We start from the raw sequence: 18262 nt of genomic DNA on the forward strand, positions 1-18262 counted from the left end.
AGAGAGTCTGTCCCCTGAAAGATTGCAAAGCATAAGTTGCTCTGATCAGCTACCTTAGAATTCCTGTGAAGTAGCTAAAATCTACTGTCGTATAAATACACTGGCGAACAGAGGAGTCTTCACTTACATTGTTTTTCTTCTTTTTCCCGATGGTGTGTACAGAGCATACTTACAGTGTCCAAGTGGCCAGAGGGTGTACTTAGAATTATTTTACAGGGGAAAAACAGTTGGAAAAGTTTCCAGTTGATGACTTTTGTATTGTAATAGACATATTGTGTTGGATTAGAAGAAGAGGAATACTCAGTTTTGTTTAAATTTCCTTGATAAGAAAACAGCTTTTCAGCTTCCAATGTAGTCTTATTAATTTAGTCAAATGTCAAATTCTTAATGATCTCTGTTAATGTTGGGGATCTCTGAATAGGTAAATCTAAAACAATAATTGCTACAAATTTTCATACAGTAAAAGTTTGCTCATTTGTATCAAGGGTGAGGTAGGAGAGCAGAATTCTACAGAAATTAGAATTGCAAGTTGACCCTTGAACAACACGTTTTGAACTATGCAGGTCCACTTATACATGAATTTATTTCAACAAATACTGTAAATGTGTTTTTCTTATGATTTTTTAAATAACATTTTCTTTAGATTATTGTAAGAATATAGTATATAAAACATGCAAAATATGTGTTAATCGACTATGTTATTGGTAAGGCTTCTAGTCAACAGTAGGCTATTAGTAATTGAGTGATGAAGGAGTCAAAAGCTATTTGTGGAATTTTGACTGTGTGGGGTTAAGGAACCCTAACCCCTACATTCAAGGGTCAACTGTCAGTTACTTTCAAGGATACGTGTATTGTTTTATTTTAAATAATATGAAATCAATTTAATTATGATATTGAGTTTCTGCTTTGTGGGAAGCATTAATATCAAGTGCTATTTATTGCACACACAAGTGATTAAGACAACATTGAATGTCATCCCAAAAATGCCAACAAGGAATATCATCTCAATAACTGTAATATGGTAGTCCCCCCTTATCTATGATTTTATTTTCCATGGTTTCAACTATGTTCCAAAAATATTAAATGGAAAATTCCAGAAATAAACAATAAGTTTTAAATTGTGTACCATTCTGAGTAGCATGATGAAATCTCGCACAGTCTCACTCTGTCTCACCATTTAGCATATCCACACTGTATATGCTATTGCCCTTTAGTCACTTGGTAGCCATCTTGGTTAGCAGATATTTTGAGAGAGAGAGACCACATTCACTTAACTTTTATTACAATATATTGTTATAATTGTTCTATATTATTATTGTTATTAGTCTCTTACTGTGCCTAATTTATAAATTCAACTTTATCATAGGTATGTATATATAGGAAAAACAGAATATATAAGATTCAATGCTATCTGTGGTTTCAGGCATCCACCAGGGGCTACTGTATATAAGATATGTGATGTTGAGTAATATGTGATATTGAAAAGTTCTATCAACAAGACAAAAGAATCCATGGAAGCTTCATGGAAGAAATAGTGTTTGAAAAGACCCTTGAAAGAAGCTAAAATTCAACAGAGCCCCTTCTAGTGGGATGAAGAACACGGGAAAGGCAGCACTGGTGGCAAGACTTGCAAAGGCAGTGTGGTGCAGCGGGCTGTGCTTCGGCTTTGGAACTGGGTGGACCAAACTGTACACTCTGGTTCTGACACTTACGAGCCAATACACATAAGTTTCCGCCCCTATCTGTAAAATGGAAAAGATATCTACCTCACAGAACATTTGTGAGTATTCAGTGGAAAAGTTTCTAGCACAGAAATGCTCAAAAATGTTATCTTTTTTCATTTTCTAAAAACAATTGGTCTTTTAGCCTTTTGGAAACAGAGAGTAGAAAGGAAATTTGATTTAGAGACATTTTACAGAGATCTTTACAAACCATGGAATCATGTTATTCCTGACAAAGGGTAATTTTATTAAGTTAGTGAAAAAATAATTCATGGTATTTTAAATTAATACATTAATAGTATAAACAATAACCCAATGTTATAATGCTTTTTGAGAAGTTCTTTAGGATTTTTGCATGCTAAGCTCAAGAATACATTGAATTATTAGTAATCTCCAAATTAGTAATGAGAGTTTCCTGTATGTTATTGATATTAAAATTGTTTTTTTCTTTCTTCTTGGAGAGTAACCCAATTCCATTCCTAATTATGTTCAGCACAGACTAATATTAGTACGAGTTTATCATCTTTAGTTACCCAGTAGTGGGCACCATTCTTTCAAAGTGTCTAGACAGCCTAAAGACACATTGACAAAGGGGAAAAGCTGGCAGGGTATAAATCATTTATTCTAGTTATTGTCTAAATTTATCTATTCATCCAAGTAAATACTATCGTCCTGTTGTCTTTTCTATTCCCTAACCTCCTCTCTCCCCACTCTGCTGCTCTTTCACTCTATCATTGTTACAATAAGAGAATTTTTTCCTAAAAGCAGAAGTTATACAATTTAGTCCTTGACCTATCATTCCAGTTCCTTGACACGTTTCCAGTGTTGTGCATAAATTGGTCTGTGCTTCTCAGATCAAATAGAATTATCCTTATTTAAACAGCTGCCCCCTATGGACAATGTGTGTTATGAGACTTAATGCTGTTTAACATTTGAAGTCATTCTTTCTTTTTGAATTGGAAATAAGAGTCAGCAAAATCTGCCATACTATGGCAGTCTCGGCATAATTTCACAGAATCTCTCTATAGGGGTAGTATTTTTGGTAGCTGGGAAATCTTACCCAAGTAATACTGCATACCAATTAGTTGTATTAAAATATATATTATACACAGCTCTGTACTTGGCTTAAAAAGTTTCCTTGACAACATCATTTAACTTCTTACTGTTCTTTTCATGTTGCTAGTATAAATATATAATATGTTTTTGTTCAAAACATCAATTAGGCTTCAGTATAATCTTTATTAATACAGATCTGTTATTACAAGAAGACTGCTGAGCCGTGATAATTTGCACAGCAGGAACAATAAAATATCTTCTTTCTGTTTGGTTCTATCCCAGAACACTTGGCTTTTTTATCTTTTACATAGCTCACCGAAGCCTTCCATGATCTCTTTTACAATTATAATGAATTCTTTAAAGCTCTGATAAGAAAAAGCATTATTTTCTTCAAAAGTAAACAGAATGGAAAGCCCCAAAGTTGCAGATGGATCCAAAAGACACATATGAGTTACAGATCTCCAATCTTAATATCTTTCATTGTTTTTCTCCATATAGCCAGAACTCCGCACTTCCTGAGGATTCAGAATGTGGAAGTGAATGCTGGCCAGTTTGCCACCTTCCAGTGCAGTGCCATCGGCAGGACCGTGGCAGGCGACAGGCTCTGGTTACAGGTACAGTAATTCTTTTCACCAGTTCAGTGAGAATCCAGCTGAAAGAATGCATGTCCCCTGAGGAGAGGACCAGAGGAACGTGTCAGTGCCAGGTCTCTGTTGGAAGATGGATGCTGTGGGGGAGATTTCCTGGTTCCTTTCCTCCTTTTCTAAGTGGCCAGATTACTAAGAGTTCTAGATAAGCTAATTATTGTTTGTCACAGACTTTGTTTTGAATTTTTTTTCTTTGCTTCTGCTTAGCCATCAAGCTTTGAAGATCTGGTTGTCAAATTACTTTTAGATCAATGTGTTAAAGTACAAAAAATAAATAAAGTTCCCTTTCCTCACTCTTCTAGAGAAAAATCCAAGAGTCAGTCTTTCTCTCCGTATCTTAACTATTTTAAATAATGCTGCAATGAACATGTGGATTCACATATCCCTTTGAAGTAGTGTATTGGGTTTCTCTGAATAATTACTCAGAAGTGTGATCACTGGGTCCTTCTTTGTCTCATGTTATAACCTTTGTTTTAAAGTCTATTTGTCTGGTATAAGTATTGCTACCACAGGTTTGTTTTTGTTTTCGTTTTTTTTTTCCATTTTCACGAAATATCTTTTTCCATCCTTTACTTTCAGTCTCTAAATGTCTTTCGATCTGAAGTGGGTCTCTTGTAGGTAAGATATGTAAGGGTCTTGTTTTCTTATTCATTTATCCACTTTATTGTTTCATTGGAGCATTTAATTTATTTATACTCAAAGTAATTGCTGATAGATATGTAGTTATTGCCATTTTATTATTCATATCTCGACGTGTTTTTTTCTTCTTCATTTTCTTAAAGAAGTCCCTCTAACATTTCTTATAATACTGCTCTGTTGTTGATAAACACCTTTAGATTTTTCTTATTTGAGAAGCTGTTTATCTGTCTTTCGATTCTAAATGATATCTTTGAGGGGTAGAGTAATCTTGGTTGTAGATCCTTGCTTTTCATCACTTTGAATATTTCTTGCCAATCCCTTCTGGCCTGCAAAGTTTCTGTTGAGAAAACAGCCAACAGTCTAATGGGAAGCTCCTTTGTAGGTAACTAATTGCTTTTCTCTTGCTGATTTTAAGATTCTCTCTTCACCATTAACCTTTGGCATTTTAATTATGATGTGCTTTGGTGTGGACCTGTTTGGGCTCATCTTCTTTGGGACTCTCCATGCTTCTTAGGCTTGTATGTCTGTTTCCTTCTTCAGGTTAGGCAAGTTTTCTGTCATGATTTCTTCAAATAGGTTTTCAATTCCTTGTTCTCTCTTTTTTTTCTGATACTTCTATGATGTGAATGTTGGTATGCTTGATACTATCCCAGTAGCCCCTTAAACTATCCTCATTTTTTGGATTCTTTTTTCTTGTTGCTGTTATGATTAGGTGTTTTTTGTACCTTATCCTCTAAATTGCTGATTTGATATTTCTGCTTCTATAATCTACTGTTGATTCCCTCTAATGCATTCTTTATTTCAGTTATTGTATTCTTAATTTCTGACTGGTTATTTTTTATGTTTTCTGTCTTCATCTATATGTTTTTTATCTCTTTTTAAAGTTCTCACTAAGTTCATCTACTCTTCCCCTAGTCACTGAGCATCTTTATAACCAGTGTTTTGAACTCTGCATCTAATAGATTGCTGGTCTCCATTTTGTTTAGTTCTTTTTTTGGAACCTATTCTGTTCTTTCATTTGGGACATGTTTCTTCTTTCATTTGGGACATGTTTCTTTGTCTCCTCATTTTGGCTGTCTTCCTGTGTTAGTTTTTATGTATTAGTCAGGGCTACTTGACTCCCAGTCTTAGTAGAGAAGCTTTATGTAGAGGTGTCCTGTGGGGCCCAGAGGCACAATTTTTCTGGTCACCTGAGCCGGGTGCTCCAGGTTTTATGTGCCCTTCTATAGTATTTGAGACTTGGTTGCTGTTTACACGTCAATGGAAGGGATTGACCCATGGGCTGATTTGTTCTGAAGACTGGTGACTACAATGGAAGAAGTGTTGTGCACAGGCTGATCCCATGAAGCAAGGTTTGCTTTAGCAGAGCTCTGGTGTCTGCCCAGTCTTCCTTTTGGGTGTACTGTCCTCAGATACAGCCTCGGGGTAGTGTTCAGGCTTGTTTTGAAGCCGACCACTGGGCATGCTGGCCCCAGGGCCTCCTGGGAGGAACCCCGCAACAAGCCAAGGTTAGCCACAGTTTGTGCCCTGCCTGGCACCCTCTGGCATGAACCACCAAGCAATCCTCAGATGGCCACCACCTGAGCTGGGCTTGGAGGTGCCTCAAGAAGCCAAACTATGAACTGAGGTCTGCTGCCACTAGTGCCAGGCTTAGGGCTATTCAGCAAGAGGTATGGGGCATGCCAAGACCAGATGCTACTTGTTCTGGTTTTGTGAACCTTTGAAAAATTTTATGAAAGTCTGCAGCATGAGCCAAGACAGGCCGTTTGAATGGAAAAGCCACTGGAAGAGGCTTGAGTAGGCCCACAAGTTGAGTAGAACAGTTTCTCAGGGAATCAACAGGGCAGGGTGACCAGTATTAGCCAGGTTGATAGAAACTCAGATATGGTGGCTACCTGTGTCTGCACCCTGAGGGAGGCTCAACAAAGCAACGATGGGTTCTGCCAGCACTTCTTTCTGGGAGAAAGCCGTTCCACCATCCCTTGCCTGGCAATCAGACAGTTCATTTCCTTCCCACATGTCCCTGGCTCTTTTCAAGCAACTGCTCCAGTGCTGGAGCTCAGAGCAAGTGAGTAAGCTCATTAACAGGCCCTTTAAGGAAATGCCTGGCACTCTAGCAACCCTTGTCTTAGTCAGTTGCAATCTCTGCTTGTTTTCATTGCCAGAAGTTGTGGGGACTTCTCTTCCCAGAACCAGTGCTATGGACTGGGGAGCCTAGCATAGGGCTAGGACTCCTTGCTCCTCCAGTAGGGAACTCTGCATCTGAGATATCCCTCCCGATTTTAGCCACCACTTGCGGGTGTGAAACCAGTCCATTCTGAGTCTTTGTCCCTCTTACCAGTCTCAAGGTAGCTTCTTCTGTATGTCTTTAGTTGTAAGACTTATATTCAGCTAGATTTTAGGCACTTCTCAATGATGGGTGTTTTGTAGTTTAGTTGTAATTTTGATGCGGTCATGAGAGGAGGCGAGCACAGACAGCCTTTACCTACTCCGCCGTCTTGACCAGAAGTCTCAAATAGTCATTTTTATTCCTTTATTTCTGGAGAAAAATAGAAGAGTGCCAAACTTGCTATCCATGATTAGTCAATAATGTGTTGACAAATGGGGAATATATTCAGCAGGTAGCTTCTTAAATACAATTGGGTCCTCTGCACAATTCTCTTCTACCTTGATGCCACTCTCTTTTATCATATCCTACTGCCCCTTTGAGAGTGTCCCCTAGCCAGGAAGAAGGAATGTACACAGAAACTGAAATTATATCTACCAAATTCATTTTTACTGTGTTCTCTCTAAAAATTTTGTAATCGTTACTTTAAAAGCTTCTCGCAGCATGTGAAAACTATGCTTGACCTGGTTCTTTAGTAGTCGACCTTTTCCTTTTTATTTCACTTCCTAATTATTTTAGATTCTTAATGTTAGAGATTGAGAATTATTTTCTTAGAGGTTGTTTGGTATTAAATTTGATCGAGATTGGCTATCTGTGGTAGTTGATGAGGCAGATATTTTTAATTGGCACTTTTCGCAATGCATTAACTACCTTTTAAAAATGAAACTATCCTTGTCATCTCTGATTTATTTCTATAAATAATAATTTTTCAAGGAAAATTTTTTTTGCTCCTGATATTTGTGTTAATGTTACTTGAGAGAATACAATGTGAAGTCTAAGCTCTCACCTCAACAGAGTCTTATTCTCAACAGAGTAAATTTTTAAGAATTTACAGGCAAGCTGGAAATACAATTTGTTTTTTACGTTTTTGCAGATATCTTAGATTTGGGATACTTGTGCTTAAATTGAGCATTTCCTGGGGGTTAGGGATCTTTAATATTTCCTATTTCATAGTGGGAGACTATTTTAAAGAGAATCTATCATGTTGTAGGGAGAAAGCTAGCTAATATTTTGAGGGTCTAAATGCAGTTTTCCACCCTGACTCCACTACTCTACATGGGGAATTATTTTTAAAAATGTCCGGTCTACTCTAAGATTCTGATTTAATCGGCCTAGGATAGGACCCCCATTCAGTATTTAAAAGCTTCCCAGGTGATTCCAGTGTGTGCCCAGTGTCGACAATCACTAGTAGGAAGCAAAGAGTGACATGTGTTCCAAGTCAAGAAAGAAAAAGGCAGAAATAAGATATAACTGGTACCTGTATTTAGTAGCCTCGATCTGACTTTCATATTGAATTTCTCGTGTACCAGGTCTCTCTTGTTTTTGTTCTATTAAATTTAATCATAGTATTGATAAATTGTTTTTACAATTAATCTATTAATGCCTTTATTTATTGATCAATCCTTTCTTGCCTTTCTTGTCATCGGGGACTGTATAGTGCCTTGCATCTTTCCACATGGTCGTGTCCAGAAAGGGATGATTAGATAGAACTGTTGTTAACTTTGAAATTCTAAGTGAAACTTAGTTTGTCTTGGACTCAGTATGTTATTTGCTTTGTGATGTTAGAATAATTTTATTTTTTTATTATTTGTGATGTTAGAATAATTTGTTATTTGTGATGTTAGAATAATTTTACTATTAAATGGTTCATTTCCTCTGGTTGGATAGGTGTGGGGAGATGTTTATCTTATTAATAGCTAACGAAATAAGAATAGCATCCTTCATGTCCAAGGATAGTTTCTATTAGCCTGTATGTGTAAGGAGTGGCTTCCAGTGGTGATGAGTATTTGCAGCGTTTGTGATGGTTTCACAGGGCTCTCCTGCCCTCTTGCCTGTGCCCCAGCCTTTAGCCTCAGGCCGTTTTTTAGAAGGTGTGGTGAGAAGCAAACCTGGAATCACAGATCAGGTCTCTCTAGTCTAGAGATATGAATATGGACATTTCTTCCTTATTACACTAATGCTAAAACAGTTTAAAAAATGTTTTTCTGCACATAAACTCACTTAGATCTCTGAGATCCAGGCAGAAAATTGAATGAGAAAAAATATTTTTGGGGTTTTCTATAATATAAATCTTCCCAATAGTAAGTCAAGATTTAGAAATTAATAATGTATCTTTTATTTGGGGAATATCAATGTTTTAGAGTATAATCACTTGCAATAAATTGTGTTAGTTGTGTTACCATCTTTTGAGTTCTACCACAGGAATTTTGCAGTTTCATGTGTGTATATCACATGGTCTTATGCTTCTTTTGTAGATAAGGAGTTTGAGGTTCAAGATTGTCTAAAGCCACAAAGAGAAATGGCGTAGCTGGGAATAGTACACTTCTGTGTCTTTACTTTTATTCACCACTAGTTAATTCCACTCTACTATGTTGTCTTCTTATATCCCAATGCTAGATAAATAGGCAGTATGCTCTTACCACTTCTTTAAAAGAATTTGGATGTGACTGACATTACATGATTAACATCAAGGAGCCATCCTGACAAAAAAAAGAAAAAGAAAAAACCAGCCCATATATATTTCATGTACATATTGATCCACATCTATGAAAAATGGCCAATGGTTTGATTGTTTAAAATATAGATTAAATATGATCACTGTCATAGTCTTTCACAAAACATAACACAAATAAATCTGATGATGACACTAATGAAGAAATATTTGTGATTAACAGATGTGTGCCATCTGCTTACATTTTTTTCTGTCTTATCTATGGGCCACACAGGTTATTGCCAATGCAGAATCGATCTTTCTAGAATACAGAACAACAAAATAAAACACAGTTCATGAATATCTCCCGTTATAGCTACAAAGTATTTAAAACACCTTCCAGACAATGTACAGTAGGAAGACAGTGTCTGTAAGAGTATTTATATAGTACAAAACTGATAAGCAATGGATTTGTTAAAGATGCTCGCTATATACTGTCAGATATGGCAATCTATGCATACAGTATGGATTGTAACCATGGGAGATACTCAAATGAAAGGTATTTGTAAAATCATTCAAGCACCCAAAACATGACCATGTTTCTTGTTATTATCGACTTTGCAATCACTCGTGGAGCCTGTATTTTGAAAATAACCCTAAAGTATATATGTATATACTCTAAAAATACATAAAAATACATAACTCAGCAATTGTGCATCATTAAATAATATATAAGTATGAAAAGGAACATCTAGAATTTCATTTTCTCTTCTCAGTATCATATATATATATATATATATATATACATGATATATATATATCTCAAAGCCCAGAAAAAGTAGGAAACTTTAACACAGTCATTTGTTATATATTTATTGTGATACTTATTTAAGATAACTCTGCTAGTGGAAGTCAATTAATAAGTATAAATATTTTGCTAATTTGCAAATTAGTAACTTTTGTCACTTGGAAATTTTTCCTTACTGTGTAACCTTGTATTTCAATAATATTGGCCTTTTAACCAAATATTCTCAGATTTATTGTGAAAAAACCATGTTAACTTTAGAATTATTATAGCACACTATAACTGAGTTTTACTCTTAGCAAACAATTTGGTGTTTATTAGAAGTTAGACACCAGAATAACATTTCAAAATGATTTAATAATGAACATCAATTCATAGAAATAGAAAAAGAAATCTAATGGTATTACTATGAAGTACTCAAACACTGATTGCAACACAATATCTAGAATAAATACCTGTCACATAACAAATGCTCAGTAAACACCTGCTTATGGCACTTAGCTGCTTGATCAAATCATGTATTTCCTCCAGGTGAATCTCAAAGACCCATATTGGACCAGGAAAACAGGCACAAGAAACAGGCAAAAACTCTGCCTGTCTTTCTGGGTTGCTTGTTTTAGGCTGATTGTCTTTAAAGAGAGAAGTGACATATAGAACCTAGTGGTATCACCTACTGTTTCAGAATATATAGAAAACGACACTCGGAGTTAGAGTAATTTTGGAAGCAAATGTGGTTAATATATCATCTTTCCTAAGCCTTAATTTCTTGTACCCTTTTCCTAGGCATTTTTATTCTCTGTTGTAAAATTTTGTTCTCTAATTTCCCCTTCAAAAATTCCTTTGCCATAGGACCTCAGTTAAAGGTAATAGAAATATACCTGTGTTAAGGATAATCCATTTGAGTTCTCATCTTGTGACAACAGACCTGTGTCACAGTAATTGATGACTAAAACCTAGCCTTTTATTTTTTGTATGGAATGTAATTCAATACGAGCTCTTAATTTTGGAAGCTTGATTTTCTAAAACTAATATTCACTTGGGATCAAAACTTTTTTAGTTGTTGGCCCAGAGATTTTTTTTTCTTTTGAACATTTACTATATAATTTCACTTGTCTATGAGATACCCAATTGTGAAAAAAGTATTTCACCAGACTAATAAATGTCTTACATTCCTTTACTGAATTCAGATAATTTTAGAACTTTTTTGAGATAAAAAGGAAAATCTTGAGGATTTTTTGAAACTTACAATGATTCTCATAAGAATAGTTCCCCTGACCTACTATAGAATTTGGCTCATGAATGAATAAATTATAAATTATATTATTTCCATTACTGACTTCAACAGATGTAGTTGAAATAGAATAATTACCACTCCATTTGCTTAGCACTGCTAGATACTTCGCTAGGCTACGTTAAGGCTTTTTCCCCCCTGAATTGATCCCTAGGAGAACTCTCTTATTTGCCCATTTATAGAAGAAACAGGCTCAGGAAGTTTCAGTGATTTTTCCAGTGGCCCAGTGCTAGTAACAAGAGCTGGGATTTGAACCAGGCCATGTAAGTCCAGAATCTATGTCCTTAACTATATAATGCCTCTTGCATAATACAAAGACACAGATATTTCCTCATGGATTCATAAACATGTGGTGATTTAAGTGATAGCTTTTATCAGAATTTAAAATTAAAATTGTATTCACATGTGTGGAATGTTGCCTTAGCTTTTGTATTAGTTTTAATTATAGATGAAGAAGAAAAAACTACAACTGTATATCAGAACAATTTTGCTATTATATTTAAAAGCCATAAAGTGATTTCGAAAGGAGTAAAATTATGGTTCCCTGGGCAAGCTTAACTTGGGTATTTTATACCATATATATTAAAGCATAAATTTAACATCACTTATCATCATAGAAAATACCAGGAATGCACAAAAAAGATTGTCTTCAGTTGCTATAGGAACCACTTGCTCCTTAAAATTTTTGAGCAGCTGAAATCACATCCATTATTGTTTTAGTCAGTTAAATATCCATATATATAATACAATACTGAACATTTAGACAAACCATCAAAAGCCTTCTAAGCATATATCGTGTGTTTTAATTTAATATGATTTTAGATTACCTTAATTTAAAGGTAAAGATTTATTTTACAATGATGAAACAGTATGACATGTCTAGGGAGATTCTGGGAGAAATTAATAAATTGTACTTTGTGATATTACATAACTCAGTCAAAAAAGATATAAACAACTGGTACTTTGAGTGGGATGCGCTATGTAAATCTGGGGCAACAGTGGGATTTCTCCTCCATGGCAACTTGAAGATCCCTGGGCCAGGATGTGAAATTGAACTTTGAAAACTACAGGTCGGGCTGGTTTGGAGAGCAGAAGAGAAATGTATCAACTACTAATCTTAAGGACTGCTTGCTTTGGATCCAAGAACTGTAAATCCTGTGAAAGCATTTATTGTTTCTTTTCTCATGGTCATCGAAGTGTTCGTTTCTCTTGTTTCAAGAATCCACAGCTGTGTCACAAGAAGGGACGATGAGGATGGCTGTGCTCCGAAATTCTGGTGATTGGGGGCAGAGGATACTAACACTCTGTCTGCCTTGTCTGTCTCTGTTTAGTGATCCAAGTCCTGGAGAGCTTTGATGCTAGATTTCAATTTTTTTTCTTCTCTTTTCCTTCTTTTTGGAAGGGAAGGAAAAATGGAAAATGTTTTGGCTAGGAGTTTTATGTTTCTGCCTTGAATGGCCTTAAAAGTCTTAGAAGATTTCAGATTGATAATTTGGAATTTCATACCTAGAGGAGAGAGAGGGAAGTTTATTTAGATCCTTCCTTGAGATATAAAGAAAACTTGACAATTTTTGATGGGTTTTAATTTCAAAAATTTCTTTTAGAACTATAGAAGTGCAATGGAGAACAAATCATGCTGCTTTTATTCCTAAGCATGACCCAGTTTGAGACAAGACCTTAGACATCTCTGATTGGCACACAGTGGCTGCCAGGAAGTTCCTACAGAGAATGAACTTCGAGATCATAAGCAGATCATTATTCTCTTCTGCATCTCTCCTGTTTATAAAAAATACCATCCTTCATGCCCTTGTTCAAAGAAAGAGAATTGGATATTGCACGAGTGTCATAAAATTGTTTGTCTTTGTTATAAGAAATGATGTTACTAAGCACACAGGACAAGTGACAAATTAATGGAGCTAATTATTACTTTCATTCAAGAAATGTTTATTATACACTTTCTTTGTGCTAAGTATATGGTTGTTAGTTATGCAAATGTTGCTATAGCGTAAGGCTTGCTACCCCTGGGATATGGTACCCCTTGCCAAACTGTATTTTCTCTTCTAATATGGTGATACCTTTAACATATAAATGGCTTGATTCTTTTGCAGGAAGTGAATGACAAAATGGTTCTTTGGTTCATATGGCATTGGTGTAGTTATAAGCCAGCCGCAAAATCATCTGTTTTCCTGGGGAAATAATCATGGTTAAAATAGCCATTCAGAAATACAAAAATGGGAGATTAGTTTCTAATTGCTTCTTTGGAGAAAAGTTTCTTTTTACTTTTATTATAGAAATTGTAAATACATTCAGAGGTAGAAAGAATAATATAATGAATTTAAGAGTACTCAGGATCCAACTTCAGCAGCTAACAATATGTGGCCAGTTGCTTCATCTATATTTCCACCTGCTCCTTCTCTGATTATTTTGATGCAATTTCAGTCATCTTATTATTTGACTTGTAAATGTTTTCCTAAAACAGGAGTTGGCAAACTTTCAGATAGCAAATTGTGCGGGCCAGTCATCTTTGTAGTAGCTCTTCAATTCTGCTATTGTAGCAGGAAAGCAGCCACAGATAACGCATAAAGAATGAGTGTGGCTGTGTTCAATACAGCTTTACGTATGGACATTGAAATTCAAATTTCATATAATTTTTATTGTCACAAATACTATTATTTATTATTTTTTCCACCATTTAAAAAATGTCAAATTTATTCTTGGCTTGCGAGCTGGCATAACAGGCGAGGAGCCAGATTTAGCCTCAGACCCCTGTTCTAAAAGATAAGAGCCCTTAAAATAATAATAAATAATAAAATAATAGTTACTAGGTAAGCCCTGGAAAAATAGTCAGTGTTCACATTTCCTTGATTGTCTTATAACTTTATTTCTTTTATTAGATTTTTTGAATTATGATAGTAATAAAGTTTACACTTTGCAACTGGATGATGAGTCTCTCAAGTCCTTTTTATCTTTAGGTTCTCTACCCTATTTTCTCCTATTTATGGTGGTGGTTATTATTGTTGAAATTGTGTCTGTCCTGTGTAGTTTTTTATGTTTTGAGTCTTATTGCCTCTGGTACTGTCATTTAATGTGTTCTTCTGACTAGTATTGTGTTTCTAGCAAATTATATCTCTTTTCGTGGTGTTACCAACCATTAATGATTACTCCTAGGTTTATTAATTCATTAAGGGTTAGGTTGCAGAATGGCTTAATTATATCAGTCCTTTTTTTAGTAGATAGAATATTTCTGAAAAGAAAAGCTTTTTCATAGCAACTATTTGGTCACCCTGATGTATAAATCATAATGGAAAGATGGTGTAAATACTTGATACTTTGTCTTTTTCAACAAGTTTCTAAAATAATGAGATAGTTCACTGACATCACCTAAAAGTGAGCAAGGGAGTTAGTACTATCATTGTTGTCATCATCATTGTCATCAACTTGTAGATTTAAACACATTTGAAGTGTTTTGATTCATCTCAGCTAATATCTTTATTGTTTACTTAGAGTGGGCAACCCCTGTCTTGGGCTATCCCAGATGGCTTTCTTGCTTTCTGGTGTGACAGTATGTTCTGGGCTTGTATTTTTACAATTCTCCCTTAATGACCTAGAATCAGCCATTTCTCCAGGGAGTCCTGATTCCTTTTTAGTGGGAACTGGTAACTAGACATTGTAATCTGACCACAGAGGTGCTCATTACTGCTATTTAATGTTTCTGGGTCTTCCCATCAGACAGAGCTAGAATATGTATGCATGCACACATACATGCTTTAAAAATAAAACATGTCTTGAGATCATACTGACAATTCCAATTCAAATTCAGCACTACAGGGCCTTTAGCCTCTTTTACTTTGCATCTTTATTTATTTATTTTTTTTCAACTATGTTGTTGTCAGAAAGAGTTGTGTATTTTAAGGCATATAGATTGGGAAAAAGTCACATTCTTAGCCAGCCATGCCTTTTACTTCATGACTAACCTAGACTTTTACACCATAAATGATTACACAAGCACTTTTACACCATAAATGATTACACCGTCTTCCTCATATTAGAGTGCCATTAATAGAGTTTTGAAATAAACAGAGTCAAGTTCTTGTCTTTCAAACTCAACCTTTAACCTAACCTGTCAGGCTTCGTAATTTGGTGCAGCTGGGTTATCCAGTCAATAGATGATTATTTGATTTTAAAACTAAAGAACTTCTAATTTCGTTAGTATTTCTTATTATTGCATTTATTATGTATACTCTATATTATTTGGATTAACTTCTAAATAAAATTTAAACACGGGTTGGTTAAATAATATTATTCAAATATTACAAATATCATTGTAATATGTAATGAAATGAACTATGTCTAAATATCAGAATGAGGTTCTAAATTTCCATAATCAAATGTTTTACTTGAACATGCCTATAAGTATTTATTTATACTGTATTATAAAGTTTATATTCACAGTATTTGATAATATAAGTAAGAAGCTCTGGTTCTTACAGTATTCCAAATTGATAAATACTTGGCTTAGCTTGCTTATGGCCTAGAAATCAAAGGTCTACACTATCTTAGTTATTAAAATAAAAAATATATAGGCTCCAGAAAGTAGATTTGTTGAGGTATTCAATTATCATTGGATTTAAATTACATTACATAAAATGTTTTAAACAAAATTATTCTGGGCCATACTGATATTATTAGTGAACCCAGTGTTAAGAATTTCAATCAATATCTTATAAATGAGCATATTGGGAAGTGGGATAATAGAGATTATTTTCCCTATCGAATAAATGAAAGTGCAATTTAATCCCCACCTGTATGGCTAAAGAAGGGCGGCTGGCCCATATCTCCTCTAAGCTTGTGCACTCAGAGCAGCTACAAAATGCCTGGGGACTGATTAATTTGCTCCAAGTGCTGCTAACTTCTCAGACCTCAATTTCTTTCAATCATTACTCTGATTATTGGGAAACTACTTCTGAAAGACTTAATATGTATCTTTTTGCTGGTAAATGACTGCTCATTTAGAAGTTCTAGAGTTAGTCCACTGCATAAAGAAGGTTTGTAAGTCTAATTTAAATAACTATCAGTACTTTTTTTCTAGCTTACTCAAATGGAAATACATGCTTATTTAAAGATACTTGTGATTGTATAAAAAGCTGTATTTTTAACCCACTAAGATGAATTTTTTTTTCAGATATGGCCATCATGGTCATTTCATTAAGTTAATGTAAGATGGATTAGCAATTTCTTCGACAACCCTGGACAGTATGGTGTCATGCTTCACATAGAGTGTGGAGTTTTGTTCCTGACAGTTGTGTCCTAGGCGCTCTCTCTCTCTCAGTGAACTCTAATATTGTAGAGAACAGTCAGAATGCCTTTCTTTGGTGATTTTTCATTGCCCTGCTATATCGCTATTAATAATTTAGAGCTCCAGTCCTTGGTAGGACTGCCTCTTTTTAACTCTGTGAAAACCGAGAGAAAACTAGTTGACAAATTTGCTACCCCTACCCAAATGTACATTTTTATCATTTTGTTTTTCCAGAATAACAAAACGTTTCCCCATAGGCTCCTAGATGCTCAGGAGTACTGAAGTTCTGAACACATTATGCTATCTGGTCATCCCTGTCATGTGGAAAGGAACACAGGGAAAGGAAGTCATATGCCTTTTCACACCTCCTTGTATCAATCAGAGAAAACTAGCTGGCCGCTATTCTCTGAACTTCCAGTTTAATTATGACCCGAGAAAGAGTATTGGGAGACCAAAAGACATCTTAAAAATCAACTTGTTCAGTTACCTATTCAATGCATAAATCCCTTTTAATATTACCACCAGCCCTCTCTAAGATGCACCAGGTATGGTGTTTGTGCTAGAGAAACAGCAATAAAAAAATAAATAAATAAATAAATAAAAATAAAAATTAAAAAACTTGGCAAAGATCTCTGCCTTTGTGGGACTTGTATTCTAATAGGGGGGAAATAGACAATGATCATACCAAGAGAGCTATGTCGTATGTTAGAGAGTGATCAGTGGCATTCAGGAGAAGCTAGGCAGGAGATAGGGGATAAAGCAGTGCCATGCAAGAGCGGTTTCACTTTTAAATCTAGGGTTTGGATCAGCCTCATTGAGAATGTATTTGAGCAGTGTGACCAGAAAGGGATAAAGGAGTTAGCTATGGGGAGAAGTTGAGGAGAGCTTTCCAGGAGGAGGAAGACAGAGGACTCAAGGGTGGAGCATCTCTGTGTGATAAGGAGACATAAGGAATCCATTGTGGATGCAGCCAAGGTAACCAGAAGAGTGGTGGGGGATCATGCCAGAGTGATATTGGGGTGTGTTGGGGAGGTGGTGATTGTATATGTGGGTGAGTAAGACTAGTTGTGTACGTTCTTGGAAGTCACTCTTTTATTCCAAAATCTAAAAACTGATAGTTTTTCAAACCTAATTTAGTACAAAACCTGTCCAGTTTTGTAATTAATTTAGTGACCAAACCTGACCTGAATTAATGTGAAGCTATTTATGACCTCTGTTTTTCCTCTTTATAGTCATTATTTGTATTTTGATGCAGAAATACCAATGTGCCCTAAAATATTTATCTCTAAGTGATGAGATTATATACAGTTTTTCAAATCATTTCTTGTATTTAAAAAATAAGATTTTATAGTAAATATTTGAATTTAAAAATCTCTTCTCTTTTAAGTGTTCTGAAAATACTTTGTGTAGGTCTGCACCATTCCAGATTTGTCTGTTATCTCATAGACATCTGCAATGCTCTGCCATCTGGGTTCTGAATTTGCCCCACCCCACCTGGCTGAATAAAGCCTCTCTCTCTTGCATTTCTCTTCTGTCCCTGCTTGGACATACTACATCTGCTTTGTGTCTCCCATTCCATTCTTTATACAAGTCACCAAGTGCATTTTACTTACGCTTTACAAACATTTTTCACCTGCACTCCAGGTTATTTTGGGCCAAACTTCAACTGTAGATGCAAAAGCTGGAGTTTATGCCATTAAACTTTAGTAGATAGTGATGGTTTAATATACATAACAAAATCTATCATTTTGACCACTTTTAGTGACATTAAGTATATTCACAAAGTTGTGTAACTATTACCACTATTATTTACAAAGTTTTTCCCATCACTTGAAACAAAAAACATTAAGAAATAACTTTCCTTTTCCCATTCCCCTGACCCAGGTAACCTTCATTCTATTTTCTGTTCCTATGAATTTGCCAATTCCAGATAGCTCATATAAGTGGAATTATACCATATTTGTCTTTTTGTGACTGATTTATATTTTAC

General features: G+C 35.2%; 1 protein-coding gene across 5 annotated transcripts in view; it reads left to right on the plus strand.

The window, feature by feature from the left end:
• The window catches only part of PTPRM (protein tyrosine phosphatase receptor type M), a 699551-nt gene that overhangs the window by 293504 nt on the left and 387785 nt on the right, over nt 1-18262 (plus strand). For all 5 annotated transcript variants that reach the window (XM_039845844.1, XM_039845843.1, XM_039845845.1 and 2 more), the window contains exon 5: nt 3276-3391. In XM_039845844.1, coding sequence (XP_039701778.1) covers nt 3276-3391 — 116 coding nt within the window. The remainder of the gene's footprint in view (nt 1-3275; nt 3392-18262) is intronic.

The sequence above is a fragment of the Pteropus medius genome, unplaced genomic scaffold, assembly GCF_902729225.1.
Source record: "Pteropus medius unplaced genomic scaffold, Ma_sr-lr_union100, whole genome shotgun sequence".
NCBI classification, from domain to species: domain Eukaryota; kingdom Metazoa; phylum Chordata; class Mammalia; order Chiroptera; family Pteropodidae; genus Pteropus; species Pteropus medius.